The sequence below is a fragment of the Dasypus novemcinctus genome, chromosome 29 (genome assembly GCF_030445035.2).
Source record: "Dasypus novemcinctus isolate mDasNov1 chromosome 29, mDasNov1.1.hap2, whole genome shotgun sequence".
Taxonomy (NCBI): Eukaryota; Metazoa; Chordata; class Mammalia; order Cingulata; family Dasypodidae; genus Dasypus; species Dasypus novemcinctus.
The window spans coordinates 797134-813038 of NC_080701.1; the positions used below are offsets into that span (position 1 = coordinate 797134).

At 46.5% G+C, this 15905-nt stretch overlaps 1 protein-coding gene across 47 annotated transcripts in view; it reads right to left on the reverse strand.

Moving 5' to 3' along the window:
• SORBS2 (sorbin and SH3 domain containing 2) overlaps window positions 1-15905 on the reverse strand; it is a 206868-nt gene that overhangs the window by 71359 nt on the left and 119604 nt on the right. For 39 of the 47 annotated variants that reach the window (XM_071212566.1, XM_071212563.1, XM_071212599.1 and 36 more), the window contains 2 exons: window positions 13394-13420; window positions 13090-13214 (listed from right to left, as the gene is read on the reverse strand). In XM_071212566.1, the coding sequence (XP_071068667.1) occupies window positions 13090-13214; window positions 13394-13420 (152 nt within the window). Of the gene's footprint in view, window positions 1-11900; window positions 12495-13089; window positions 13215-13393; window positions 13421-15905 lie in introns of all 47 variants that reach the window. The other 8 variants (XM_071212604.1, XM_071212597.1, XM_071212594.1 and 5 more) reach the window with 3 other exon arrangements.

Consider the following 15905-nt stretch of genomic DNA (forward strand, 5'->3'; position numbering starts at 1 on the left):
TCACTGCCTTTGTCTTTTTGTTAAAGGCCCTTGTAACACCCCCTAAAACTTCAGAGGTTACGAACACTAAGTACAGAAGCCCCGGAAGAGCAGTGATGGTCTGGAGAGCGAGCCAGTCCCTAACAGAACACCTGAATGCAAGACATGGCACCCAATTACTGGATGACCACTAAAGCCAGGCCAATGAAAACATATATTTTGTCTTCTGTGATTGCAGTGTCTTGAAAACCTAGGGTTTATACTATTTCCTTGTGCGTGAGAGTGATTTATGACTTTGCTACAACATAAAGACTATACAGCACAAATAAAACTTTGGCTATGGCACTACTTTATTTGGAACTTCATCATAATATCATTTTTAGACAAGAATTTCCACATATTTTGCCAAAAGTTATATACCTGTGAGGTTAAAGCCAATATCTATGTATCAGACATGACTGAAAACCTGTGCCATAAAAATTTGAGGCATTTAGCCATTTGTAAATGATTTATTGGGGTCTGCTTGTCATGTAGTTTTATTTAAGTGATATAATGCATATGGATAAATATTTAGATGTTACAGTAAATGGGAGAAGAATACTGATATGTAAAACAAAAATGCACCCATAAATTACAGTCCCGGAGCGACTCAGGAAAGATAATTCCCTTAAAGTCATAAGGTTGAGTTCCTGCAATATTAAGATTATTTGCATTGTTCATTCCTATAAGGTAGATGGATTTAGAAGATAGAGCTGTTAGTTCAAAGGGAGCAGACAAATCTGCTTCAAGCAGTTGGTAGCCATCGCTATGGAAACAGCGAGGCGTGAGCTGGTAAGGTGTGGCTTTAGACTTTCTCTACAACTGAATCATAATACTATTACGAGGTACCCTTGTCTACATTTCTAGGATTGCTTCCCTTGAAGGCAAATCGCTGTCATTACCTAAAGTAATACAGTGTAAACACAAGTCACTTCAAAATGGATGAATTTTCAGCCCTAAGCAGTTTTATGAGGATGACTATAACAGATTTCCCTTACAGACAAGACAGAATCAACAACTCAGCTGCAAAACTAGACGGCTCTCAAGAAAACGGCACGTGCTGGAGAGGATGTGGGGAAACAGGGCCACTCCTTCATGGCTGTGGGATTGGAGAATGGTGCAGCCACTGCGGAAGACGGCACTTCCTCAGGAGGCTGAGCACAGAACGACCACACGACCTGGCAAGCCCCCTGCTAGGGATACACCCGGAAGAAGCGAGACCAGGCACTCGAAGAGATATTTGCACAGCAGTGTTCGTCACAACTACTGAAAGATGGAAGCAACCAAGTGTCCTCAAGTGATGAACAGATCAACAAAATATACATATGATGGGATATTTTAAGATGTGAAGAGGAAGGAAGTCCTGATGCATGCAAAACATGGGTGAGCCCTGAGGACATCATGGTGAGTGAAATAAGCCAGGCATGAAAGGACAGATACTGTGTGATTTCACTGTAATGATCTAACTATAAGCAAAGTCAAAGCCAAAGAGTCAGAAGCTAGAACACAGGTTACTAGGAGATAGATTGGGGTTAGAGAACGGGGCGTTGATGCTTACTGGCTGATGGCATAGGTTTAGAAATGGTGGTGTGATGGTAACACATTCTTTTGAGTGTAGTCAACATCACTGAGCTGTGTAGGTGAATGCGTTTAAAAGGGGAAAGTTTAGGATCTGTGTATTACTAGATAAAAATTACAAGATCAAACACAGGACTGTATAACAGTGAACCTTATTGTAGATGATGGGCTATAGTTAATAGTACAAGTATAAAAAGGTTCTTTCATGAGTTATAGCAATTGTATGACACCAATACAAGGTAGGAATAACAGGATGGTATTTGGGGAAAAAAGTATACCTAATATAAATAATGGATGAAAGATAGAACTATTTTGTTTTTAATTTCAAAATTTTAAAGAACAGTCTTGCAAACCATACGGGATTCCCACACTGGGACCCACCACCGGCACCTCACACTGTGGTGACACGTTTGTTACAAACGATGGAAGAACATCGTCAGAACACTACTGCCATCTATAGTTCATAGCTTCTATTTGGTGCATTTCCCCCACAGCCATCCTATTATTAACGAGGTGTTAGTATTGTGCATTTGTTCATGGGGGTACGTTCTCATATTTGTATGTTGACTGCAGCCCATCATTCAACACAGGGTTTGCTGTGCCATACAGTCTCCCGCCTTGTACAATCCATTCAAAGTGTCCCCGAGTTGTGCTGTCATCACTTAGAACACTTCAGAACATTTTCATAGATGGGACTATTTGAATGCTTTTTCATCACTTGTAACAAAGGCATCTACTGTTAAGAAATAGGGCAATTTACAGACAAGTGTCATCAGCAGTAAAATGTTCTACACCAAATGCAAGGTGCTGCTGAATCCTGCGTTTTACGCAGGATTGTTTTGTAAACTCACACCTTCTCTAATAAAAAGAGAAACGGGAAGATGGAGGATCCCGTCCTTTGGTTTCTGGTGGAGGCAGAGGAGGATACCACGCGAGGGGCAGGAGGTGGCAGTGGGGCCACTTGGGCAGGCTCTCAGGACGGCCAGGGGGTCTGAGCCACTGAGCCGCGGCTCCTCAAGAAGGTGGGAGGGGCCCGTGGTGAGAGCCTGTGGGGGATCGGGGACGAGGCCTGCAGGAGCTAGAGGTGGACGGTCCAGACCGGCAGGTGGCGGCAGGACAAGTGGCGCTGGGCCGCGCCGCTGTGTGAAAAAGAGGCTTGGTTAGAGGGCACTGCAGGAGGAGGCTCGCAGAAGCTTCTGGAGTGGTTGTCTGTCCGTGAAGCGCTGCCTCCAACTCATTGGCAGTTAAGCTCTGATTTCCAAGCTGAGTTTGAGGAAAAAGTAATAAGAGACATAAATTATCCAATTAATAAAAACATCTCTTTGCAATGTGGCAGAGAACGCAAAGCATTGGTTTTAATTGCAAGCACTTCAGAAATACATTCAGCTGTATTAGGAGCCAACCACACACTGCAGAGGGCATGAAAACGGAAGAAAATGAGTGTGCTTGGGGTTTGTGGAAATGGCCAGTTTTCACACTGCACTGCAATGTAATTTTGGATGGGGGTTTGAGAGTGCCAGCATAATGGAAATCAAATTTATACATCCTTGGATGTACTAGTTTTTGTACTTGTGACAGTAAAGTGATATCAGCTTGTCTGTTAGTCAGCAGATTTGGTTTTCCCCTCACTACAAAACTTCTGTAGCAGTTTCCTACTGCTTCTCCCTAATTGCTAAAACATCCCCCAGACAGAAACCAACTTGAGCCCTGTCTTGTTCCCTCCGATTTGTGGATCTAAAGATCGGCCAGACTACAACTAAATGGGAAAGGTATTTTGTTTCCTTTCCCTTCACTGAATTGGTTCTTTGATTTCACTATAGAAACTGAAAAAGTTGAACACTGGAATATCCTGGCGGTGCACACTGGAGGGACCCATGTGGAAAACGAAGTGAAAAAGACAACCACCGCTGGTGGCGGTTAGGATTTACCCTGGGTGGTTAGAACTGCTGTTGAAGTTAAGTCTTAGGTGAAGGAGAAAGAAACTGAAGAAGTCAAGGATGCAAAATCTCCAAGGCACCCCAGGAGGGGAGAGCGTGGCTCACTGAGAGCTTCTGCAGTGTCAGCTGTCCCACGGGCCAGGTGTGAGCCGAGCTCACCCTCGACGTGCGTGAATGAAGCCCTGAAGCAATTTTCCTCCCTTCCAATGCCCAACCTCAACTCCACAACAGAGGATTGGGTACTTGGTGCAGGCCAGTCGTAAGGCAGTGGCCAAAATCTTATGAGAAATCAGTGTAAGGATGGGAGGCATTAAAGAGAACTGGATAAACGAAGGCATCTTGCCTCGAGTAGATGTGAGTTGTGTGGGTCCGTCTGTTACTTCATAACAGCTGATGACGTGCCTGCTGCTGGCTTCAGAAAAAGTCATAACTGATTCTTTCCCTCAGACTTTTAAAGGAGGGTTAAAAAAAAATCCACCATTTAAAATGACTCACTGGGTCATAGAGCTCCTTGAAAATCTGAGGTTGCTATTTAACTCTTAGGGAAAATGTACCAGTTCGCATGCATGTGAAATTCTGCTTAAATGTTAGTGGCTCATAATGCTATAAAGCCCGCCCTTAATCTTACAGGCTAAGAAGCTCCAATCCTGGATAAAACAACGGAATTCCTTATTCCAATTTGATTTAAACTTAATGTCTTTGTTTGTTTAAACTCACTAATTTTAAATGTGGTACTTCTATACTGTATATGGTTTAAAAAATCTCTAAAATTAACTGGCAGAAATCTTAAAGTTAGCCAGAACTTAAAATGTTTTAATAGAAAGGCTTTCTTTTATTGGTAAATTCTTATAATAGTGGCAGATTCTATTGGAGGCAAAACTACTAAATTATAAAACTATAATTGTGACTTAAGTGTTAGAATTTTGCTACAAGTCTGAATAGAATTCACTGTGGAGCATTCTTGGTTTAGATGATGTCATTGGAATTTATCATAATAATGTGGTTTCACTTAAAGAAGTTTCCATATATCACGAACCAGTTTTGCTTACGCTAAATAAATAACATAAATCATGCATAATGGATTTGGGTTACCTGCTTAACAGAGGATTTTCCCTTTAAAATTAATGGGAAAAATGGAATGGTGGTGCCTCACAGGGCTGGCTTTCCCATGCCCTGGAACGTAAACACTCAACACCTAAAGCGCGTTTTGCTCTAATATCCCCAAAGATGGGTCATGTAATTATGTCTGCACAGAATAAAGCCTGGGGATGATCTCTACCCGTTCACTTCCCTCCCCAGAAGCATCTAGAGAAAACACAGCCTTTTGAAATCCTCTCGCCACCTCCGTACGTGCTCGCGATTTTGAGGCTATTAACGTGTGTGCTGGTAACAGAGACGTGCATCCTGGTTCATCATCATATCACACTTGGATTTCCACAGGTAAAGCTCAAACCCAGAAGCTCACCCCAGCCGGTCACCCCACAAAAGCTCTGGAACAGTTTGCCCCAAGGAGGCGAACCACTTCTTAGGGCACATGGTGCCCCTTTCGGCGACTCTGAGGGACGCATGACTGAAATCGTTCTCAGGGCCAAGGATGGGACGGCACATTCCCCGTATTTCCCCGAGAAAAGTGTGAGGAAAGTAGGGGACAAGCGTGAAACAGGCAAGAAGGAAGTATTGTCTCAATCTAACCACCCTGGAGTAGGAAAAACTAACTTTAAGCAAGAACAGCTGTGATTTCCTATTTGAATTCGATGCAGAAGATCCTTGTAGCTGTTTTGTGTTTCCTTCTTTTTCAAGCCCAAAAGGTTGAGGGGCTTGATTGTAGTTCAAGATTCCCTCGCTTTTAGTGAGCACGTGCCCCTTTTACTTTCCCACGCTGCTGAGATGTAAGGGAGGAGCTAGAAATACCAGCTTGCGACTGCCAGGTCCTCTTCAGGGAGAAGGGCGGCCCTGGCGTCATCGTACGCAGGCACGGAGAGACCCTAATCACTCAGCGGGCGTCCAGGAGCGCGCCGAGGAGAGCAGTGGAAGGGGGGCTCCCACCCGTCACCCCGGGGTGCCCTAAGAACCACGGCTCTGGGGAACTCGGGGTTGGAATACCGGGTTGGAGGCGAGCAGGGCAAACCCCGTGCTGCCCCGGGCCGTGCAGCTACCAGGACAAGCAGATCAGGCCGCGTGTCCAGTAAGAGGAGCGGCGGGTGCGGTGGACCCGAGAGGGCCCGCTCCCCGCAAGGGCAGGTGAATTAAAGTGAAGTTGCTCACGGCAGCCAAACGAAACACGCCTGGAGTCGAGAGTTCCTGGGCCACTGGTATGTTGACCTGGTGGCTGCAGGAGCCAGTGATGAGAGGAAGGACTGCGGCGTGGGCTGGTCTGGCGCTGGCCGCCAAGACGGGGATGCGGTGGGCAGAGACTAGGCTGAGCAGGTCTGCCTGGGAGCAAGATTCAAGGGGGCAGCAAAACCTCAGAAATGTAGAGAAATGCTACTGTAAGGCAAAAATGCAGGCAAACTTCTTGATGAACAAAATATCAAAAATTCAAATAAAGGCAAATGCCATGCAAGACTGAACAGAAAACGTGCACCCGGGTTTAACGGACGCAAACTCACCCGACACATTTTCAACTTCTACTTTTTGCTCATCCCATTTTCAATGGAGATAAAGGCCATATTTGATAATTGCCCTTTGACCTGCTATGATCTTAAATGATTTTATAACTAAGATGAAGTAAAATTATAAGAAATTCTATTTTGGTATAATTATAAAATTTACATTTAAAATAATTTGGTCACTTCTAATATCCCTACTTTTCAATGTATTTAAACCACTTAAATGTTCTGAAAAAAACAACAACCAGTAAAATACACATAAAAACATCGCTCTACAGGGGCACCCACTTCCCTGCTGCCTCCGCCCCGAGGCGGCTTTTTTGGCCCAGCGCTGTGTTCTGGGAGCCCCCGTAACATCGTCCTCCGACCCGAGGTGACCGGCTGACCTTGAGAAAGAGGCGTCCTTCTCAGGAAACGCGGGGATGTGTGTTAAACAGCACGCTCAGGCCTCAGGCTGCCTAGTTCTCTTATTTTCAAAGGGAAAAGGTTAAGTTGACCGTATCCTATTTGAGGTATATCTGGGAGCAGGACTGTGTAGAAACTGACAGCCCCTCCGTCCAGGATGTCCCTCTCCCCCTCCTAAGAGGGGGTGTGCCTGGCAGCCGCGCCTGCACCCCGCGGCCTTGCTGGCTGCTTCGCAGGCCACTAACCAAGGCCGGAGCTGAGCGGCCAAGTGGACAGGCCTCTCTGGCAGGTGTGTGACTCGTATGACGCTGAACGTAGATGATAAACACACATATATACGTATATATGATGGAAACGTTACGTCCAGTCAGGTGGCTGCAGGCCACACGTACTCGGACCGGGGGCGCCTGGGAAATGCATGGGCAGCTCAGTGGTGAGAGGGCAGAAGGGAGCAGAGGGGGGAAGGCAGCCTCCTGGAGAAAAGGGGAGCCCAGGCACGGGGCCCCGGGACTGAGAAGGGGCTCCACTCCTCAGGCCCTGGAGGGCCGGCCGGCCGCTGCGCTCGCAGACACGGCGCTGCCCTCCGGCCTTGCTGTGAAGACCCTCAGTAACCAAGTGTCTTTTCAGCCAAGCAGCCTCTCTCCATGCCCTGGGTGACGGGGGACCTCAAGTGCACGTGCAAATTCATCCCTTCTGTGCTTGGGGCGCGCAGACCGCGCCAGGACTGCTGCTTCCAATGCGGGGAGATGCCACGTTTTAGGAGTGCTGCCCGGACGCTGCGCCTAAGTCAGGCAGGGCCGGGAAACGGGAAGCGCCACCTGCGGGGCAGGGCTCTGGCCGGGGTGAGTTCTGGAACTCTCTGCCCACAGCGGCCTCACGTGCAAGTCGACGTAGCTCCGGGAGTCTGTGGTGCCCGCGGAGCGCTAGCACGTGCCCGGGGTCTGGACTGCTCAGCCAAGGAGAGTGGATTTTAAAGCAGGGTGCTCGGAAGGTGCCCTCCTCGTCTGAGGACCTGCCCTGTGCAAGAAGGAGAAACTCAGTGCCCTCTGCCCCGTGGGGTGGATGTGCAGACGCTGAAGAAGGCAGCTATGGTCAGGAGAAACGTTCCTCCTCGTTAGCTCGAGAGCTGCCGGGGCCCCAGAGCCCCCACTCCCGCAAGGTCAAGAAGAGGCCCGGGGGTGCACCTGGAGGCCGCCAGGTGACTTAGAAACACAAACTGGGCTTCCAAACACTCGTCACACACCAGAAGGTGCCGGTCACACGGCGCACTCGCCAAAGGAGGGGTCAGCTAGAGCATGAGGAGCCCTGAAAGGCAGCTGAGGGGCCCGGGCGCTGGGGCGCCCTAAGGGTCGGCTGGGGTGACCGGACATCCGGCAGGTGCGCACGGGTCTGCCCAGCCCCGCTGCCCGCTCTGCTCAGCGTTATTCTTCCTCCTTCAGCGTCTGCATGTTGCTCGTGCGCACGGGAGGCAGCACCCTCTCTGAACGGAGCCCCGAGGGAGGCGCGGTGGCAGCTGTGGTGGTGGGTCTTGATAAGTGCTTGATTACGTTTTCTTACACTACCAGGGCCACACTGGTGCCCCTGAAACAAAGCACCAGCTCTCACGAACGCCAGAGAAAAGCGCTGGGGCGTATCCCTTCGCTCTTTCCGGAACGTCTTACATCTTCACTTACTTAGCACCAAGAACAGCGGAACGCTTTTAGCAACAGGTATTTGTTCACAAAATAACAGAAGCGAACAAGCCTCACTTTGCAGTCTCTCTATACATATATTTGTAGGAATTAAATTAAAACATGCAGTTTCATAAAACAATTTGTCAAATATGGAGAGAATTAAAATTTCTAACAGTAGGCTGTAGTTTTCTTTTTAAATTAATGAAACGTCCAGAATACTAACATTTCCTTCTCACCTCTCAGTGTAGGGAGGTTTGTTTCTTGGGTCCACTCATTTCTTGGGAGGCTAATTCTTTATACTATAGCATGTATTTGGCTGTTTGCTAGTGTGTCAATTTCAGCTTGTGGCATTTACTAAGCTTTCTCACCGGAATGAGGTACATAAGTATTTAAAATGAAAAGGTCACTGTTATGAAATACCATTATATGGAAAATGGGACTTAAAAATGAAGTATCATTGCAAATGATACTTTCCCAAGAAGATGCATAATCAGGAAAATCTGGAATATTATTTTAAAGGAATAAGAGGGCCTACACTGAGAGGTTGCTAGTCAAGCACTTTGGTTACATGGTGCTCTTCAAACCTCACAACAGTCCTGTAGGACGAGTGCTGTATTACCCCAGCTCCCTCGTTTTCTAGATGAAGAAACCGAGGTTCAGGGAGCATGAACGGGACACACAGCCTTCTGCTCACCTGGGAAGGCTGACCGCTCCATTGCTCTCTCCCAGGCTTCCTTCAACCCTCGCCAAGCGACTGCCCTTCCAACTCTGGAATTTACCCTTGAGCTCTTCGTTACCAAGTCAAGGGTCAGTTACCGGATTTCACCCTACACCTGCCCTAGCCACAGCGTTTGCATGGTTGACCCTCCCTTCACCCACACACGTTCACCTGGGGCTTACAGGGCATCGCACTTTCCTGAATCTCCTCCTCCTGCTCTTGCCAGTTTCTCCTTTAATGCCGAGAGCTCTGGGCTCAGTCCCTAAACCCCCTTCTCGACCTCCTGCCCTTGGTGCTCGCACTCAGGCTCAGTCCCTGAACCTTCTCGACCTCGTGCCCCTGGCGCTCGCACTCAGGCTCAGTTCCTGAACCCTCCTTCTCGACCTTGTGCCCCTGGAGCTCGCACTCAGGGTCATGGCTACACAACCATGAAATGATGGCTCCAAATGTGCATCTCCAGCTCAGACCTCCTTCCTGGACTCCAGCCTCCGACATGCCCCTGCCTACTTGCCTCCTCCACATGGATCCCAGAGCGACACCTCAGACACGGCACCCAAAGGGAACCTCTGATCTTTTCCCAAGCTTCGCCACCACAGTTGTCCAGCCCCAGTTGGCAGGAATTCCATCCCTCCCAGTTGTAAAGATGAAAGACTTTGGAGTGGAAGGACTCGGCCCTTTCTCTCACCCCCACATGCAGTCTGCCAAGAAGTCCTGTTTACTCTTCTTCCAAAACACGTACGGAGTCTGGTTTCTCACCACCTGCATGGCTTCCACCCGCTGCGCGCCGCCGTTCTCTACCACCCGAGCACTACGAGAGCTGCCTGATGGGTTTGGCTTGCCCTCCTTGCCTCACTAGAGTTTGTTCTTTTCTAAGAAAAGGTTCTTAGAAGTCGAGTAATGATAGGTAGCCTCAAAACCCTCCAAGTGCCCTTCAACTGAGAGTAAAAGTCAAATCCTTGCCGCGGCCACGGGCCCTGCGCCCTGGCCTCTGCTCCTTGCCCAGGGCTTCCTGTTCCTGCACGGCCTCAGCCCTGGGCCCTCGTGGTACTGTCCACGCCTGGAAAGTTCTCACGCCCGCCACAAGCTCTATCCTCTCGCGACAAGGATCGACTAACTTAGAATCTGCTCCCCACATCCCTACACGATGCCGCTTAGCTTTATTTCCATAGATCTATGTCCTTCTGAAGTAATAAGATTTACTAAGTTTTAAGAAGTTTTTCCTCCCCCCACCAAGATTTTAAGTATCAATGTATCAGTTCCATCTCTGTGACTAGAACAGACTTGGCACACAGTAGGTGCCCGTGACATCTGGTGGGTGATAAATGTGCTGGAACTTCCAGTCCTAACTTCTGGGCCATGTAGATTGCCTGGGGACAGGGACAAAACCATGGACAAGGAAATCATCCAACCTTTGTGTTCAAACACAATGGAAGCGCTTGGAAGAGCAAAGGGGGGAGCCTGTTCTCCAACTCGCAGCCCCGCGTGTCCCTCTCAGCTTGGTGTCCCCAAGCAGGCTGTGGCCTCGCCTGCTTCAGTGCTGCAGCCCCACTGTCCACTGATCTCCAGGGGGCGTTCCCCAGAGACAGGGAGGGGGCACGGCGGGCCAAGCGCCTTTACTACCCAGGTCAGGTGAGCAGCTTACAGCTATACCTCCGTTCTTTTTAATCTGTAAAATGGGACAATAGTAATAAAATCTACCATATGAGATTGTTGAAACTACTGGTAAATGTAAATAAGTCAGAATACCTGGCTATGGTCAATTCCTATCTGTTAGCTTCTATTATTATAATCTTATTTCCCAGGGACCTCCAGAAGATATTACCTTGATTCCAAGAAGTTGCTCTAATGAATGAATTTTGCATATCCTTATCAGCTGATGAAGGAGCTATTTTAGTACAGGTTATGAAAACATCCATTTGCCTTCTTGATAGTCTATGTTTAATATCTCTGCTGTGAGGGGGTGTGTGGGAAGCTTGGTGTTGATCAGATCTCTGCTGAAGCTTTTCTACAGAGTTTAAACACATGTCTCGGATGACCTTGTGATGCAGCTGTAGGAAATAGTATTGTTCAAATTATTTGCTTAGTCACTATTTTCCAATACTACCACTAGTCCTGTGCTCATAGCCATGTATCATTTATTAATGACTGTTTATTAGGTACTTCCTCTGTCCTAAGTGACTCATCTCCATTATGTCCTCAGTCCTACCACACACCAGGAATTAAGATTCAGATTCCTATTCTGTAGCCCATGATGGAGCTTGGACTGAACATCACGGTTAACCCTTAGAGCCCTTAGCGTTGTGTTATTTAGTGGAGGGTTTACGAAGAGGAATGCATTTCTCTTCTTATAAACAGATTAAAAATTGTCAACAGAATAACATATGAGAGTTTACGTATATTGATGTAAATATTTACTTCCCCATTGTCTGGGTATTAAAAATTGATTAATATGATTTCTGAAATAAGTGAAAAAAGGTAGAAATTGATCGAGTTTTAGTTAAAATGAACTGACTTATAAAAGAATAAATGCGGTTTGAAATTAAGTGTTTTCTGCCAAAGTGAATTATTATTGACCATTATTTTAAGAGGTTTTAGATATGTAAGTATATTTAGGTACTAAAAGTTCTTGCATGAAAAAATACTTGAAAACCTAAAAATTCTTTAAGTACTAAAACGGTTTTCAGTGTTTTAAGTGATAACTGACCCATCATTGATTTCTTACAAATATGTAAGAAAAAAAACTTTTAGAACATGATTTCTGAATAACAGACCTGTATATAAATTAAATAAATTAAGCCTAGAAAAGTGCTGACGAATTCAGCAGTGTTTTAAATTGGAAGGCGGTTTCTTTCTCCTTTCCCTCCTGCTTCAACATGCTGGCAAAGCACTAGGTTAAGAGGCCAAACCAAAGGTGTTAGGGGCTCTCCAAAGCCTAAGAGAAGAGGCATAAAGTGCCACCTACTGCGCGGCAGCCTGAGGACCGGGGGGCCGCGGCAGCGGCAGGCGTGGGTCTCTCTGGCTGGAGGGGGGTCTCTGTTGTCCCTGGAGAGAGCGCAGGAGCCTGTCTGTGGCTCTCGGGACCAGGTCTTGAGGGAGGAGCTATCTGGATGGAGAGAGCTGCTGTGTGCGTCTCCGGCCTTTTGGGGGATGACGGCTCTGCAGCGGGCTTGGGAAACTGGGGTGCTAGGTCCTGGGTGTGGGGCAGTTTCAGGGTGGAAATCCTCCAGGTTTGAGAATCTTGCGTGTACTCCTCTTGTAGAAAGGGGCTACTAATATTAGCAAACGCTGGGGAGCCTGTGCCCGAGGCTGCTGGCAGAGGGCTGGTGAATTTGTGCGTGTACGACATGATTGTGTTAGATTCTTCAGAATAGACAATTGTATGGCTGGACTCTTGGTTGGAAAGCATTGCTGCCTGGACAGGCCTTCCCTCAGGAGGGGGCTCTGCACAGCAGGGGGGCTGTCTGCTGGCCACTGACTGGTCTAAAGCGTCTGCCTCTGCGTGGCTGGTTAGGGGGGAGCGACAGAAGCCCCCGCTCCTGTGTGGTGGAAGGGGTGCCTGGATTGCCAGAGGATCCAGAGGAAGAAAGAACGTCGAAGGGAAAACAAAGAGAAAGTCATAGTTAGTCATTGCAGAACCGGAGTCCACCGCGCCCTCGCAGAAGGTAGAGCAAGGCCACACCTTCCCAGCCGGCTGCGTGTTCTGACGACCAGGTTGATCGTCCTTTTAGGATACATTGTAATTTATTACCAACAGTTTCCATCAGAAAAAAGTTTGAGAGAATGTGTTATAAAGTTTGTCTCCACGTATATTCTGGGAAATTATGTTAAAAAGTGAACACATATTCTTTTGGAATAATTTTAGATTTAAAAGGTGCGTGTGTGTGTACACACACATTAGGGTAATCATGTTAGGAACTGATCTACTTTTGTGAGCTTAAACAATCAGAAAAAAAAAAAAAAACCTGCCTTGAACCTAAAATCCATCCTCCCGTGGTAAATACAATATGGCAAGCAAAACACATAGGAAAGCAAAAATATATTAAAAATAAATGATATATCCACATATGTATGTGATACTAGCAAAGAAGCTCTAGGCAGAGGTCCAATAGCTGAACTTCAAAATAACAGCAGATGGGAGTGCACAGGTTTACCTGAGTTGGTGATTTTTTTTCTTGCAGGTTTGGTCGAACGCTTCTAAAACCTTTTGCTGCAAGAGAGGAACATGTAGCATCTCCATTCAGTGTCTCTTGATAGCGGTCATTGTACGAGCTCCAAGCTTTTATCAAGGGAAAACAAATTGGGTACAAAAATATCTACATTCATTCACTAATAACATTTTTTATAAAATTTGTTTTTATTTGCAAAATCGACATTTTCTTTCTAGAAATTTAATTTAATATGCATTTAATGTGAGAGCAACAAATTTCATAGTTATACAGAACAGCCTCTGTGTACCTGAGTCAGGTGACTGGATATCACGCCCTAAAAAAGAAAAAAAAAAGAGATGTTGAAATTAATATGAGGGTAAAATAAATGAATAATCCAGTGAAAATCATCTGACAAAGATTCATTTGACAAAAATCATTTGACAAAACCATGTACAGTTTTTTGGCAAAGGTTACCTCAGTTCTAAAACTCTGTGTATGTCAAATATACTAAGGGGAGGTTTGTACAATTATTTCTGCTTTAATTAGAATCTCATTCATACATATCTATAATATATAATGAACACACATCATACACTGATTTTTTCCCCTCACTGATTTTTCCCTTCACTAAAACTGCAGCCATGAGATTTTAATCTTATTATTGCCCAAGCTATATCTATGAATTTCTAAATATCAAATTAATCAATAAGAATCTGGTTTGTAAACAATGACTGCTTCTCCTAGGTCCTGAGTTTTCAATCTCCAGCTGTTACTGACCACGGTAACTCTTGCGATGGATGCAGATCAGTTTTTGTGGTTTGCATTTGTTCCCACTTTAAGAACGTGTAAATGTGCCTACCATGTATGGAATATTTAAAAATTATTCACTAGGCTTTGAATTTTCTTCTTATGCCATTTAAAAGTAATTTTACATTCAAATATGAAAGAGCTGTTACAATATACTCCATTGTCTTACAGGAAATAAGCTGTAGTAAGTTTCAGTACTAATAGACTGCTTTTGATAACGCAGTTGGGAAGTGGCTCAGTAAACTCTTTGCTGCCATCTCACTGGCATTACTACTCGGAGCCCACTCTTCCACACGCTGTGCTACTTCTTTGCTGGTGCTGGGCTCTGCTCTAGGGCGTGGCCACCTTCACCTAGGCCACAGGACTTGCTTCGGGACGGACCTCGGGGCCAGTGGGCCCGGCCTGCTGCCCACGGCCTGCATTCCTGGACCACTGCTAGCTCACTCTTATTCCAGTGCCCTCTTTGTTTTATTTCTGAGGTTTAAGTAGCTGTTTTGGTGGGGTTTTTTTTGAGGTACTAGGGCCGGGGATTGAACCCAGGACCTCATGTGTGGGAAGCCGGTGCTCAACCACGTCAACCACATCCACTCCCAACAGTTATTTAAAATCTAAACACATGGATTTGGAAGGATAAGAATGGATTGAGAAGTGCTAGGGTTTGATTTTTAGAAAAATATCTAATATAGATTCTTTCCAAATAAAGGAATGAAAAATAAATGTGGGTCAGTATAGAGAGTTAGAATGAGTCCTGCTCAGGTGAGTTAGAGAAAAACCAGCAAAGCTTCATTCTTTACGACAACTGCTCATTTCCTACAGATTTTATCTCCAATGGAGGCAAAACCAGAGTGACAAAATGGGTAAAAGTAACTTTGAAAAGTTATGCAGGAAATGTTTATTAGATCCCCCTTCTAGAATTTGATGGAAGCAGAAATTATTGAAATTCCCATCAGTTAAAGGGTGACGAGGACTCTATAATATAATAATTAGAGCATAGACAGCGATCATTATAATTCTGCTCTGGGGATCCCAGGAGAGAAACTCAACAACGATTAGGGCGCCGAGAACCACCTGGGACAAGAACAGTTTTGGGGACTCGTGGGAATGGAAATGAAAAGGGATGCAGCATGGATCATCACTATTATTTCTACTCTAATTACTTGCTTGAGGATAGGGAGTTTATCTTACTTGGATCTGACACAACTGAGGTTACAAAGAAGGGTGTTTGGGTCTGTGCTGGGGGTGGAGATAAGATGCCAACTCCTTGAGCGAGAGGGGCTGGGTGGGGGGGCGAGCAAGACGAGGGCACGCGGGCACTGGACGAAGCCTTCCTCACTCGGCGGCTTGCAGGGGGCCAGCTCTGTCCTTCACTCCGGTGGCCACAGTGGCCCTGGAGCCATGTGAGCAGTGAGTTAGGAAAAGACCAGCTCGACGGGGGGGCCCCTCCGGGAACTGGGCCTGGGGTTTCCAGGGAATCTTCACCCATCACAGGAACAGCGGTGGGCGCTACCAGAGGCTGGACGCTAGCGGGTAAGACGAAAGGGAAAGACCGCCCTGGATGAAACTTGAGGATGAGCTGGGTTTCAGTGATGCTCATGGCTACTTTTTAGAAGTGGGTAGTCTTTCAAGATACTCAAGTGTACAATGTTTTCAAATAAGTCCAATGAGGACTTGGCACTTTCTGACAGGTCTTCAGAGGTGCTGAAAACAAACACCTATTCTGCCCACAAGGCTACTGCCCAGCTAGCCCAGCTTTTCTTCTGTCCTTGACAGGAAAGCTTAGTGGGGGGACAAGTGTGGTCAGAGAAACAGAAAGCATCCTGGACCCACGCCAGGTGAGGAGAGTACAGGTTTAAAAAAAGTGGAGCTGGCCAATGACGTGACAGAGGTGCGGGGCCAATGGTTTAGCCCAATGAATTGAACATTATACATGGCCGTTCACTTGGGAGGAAACGGCTGATTCTCCTTCCCTTCTCGTGTTTCTCAACAGTCGTTGATGCCGAGATGGCCACTGC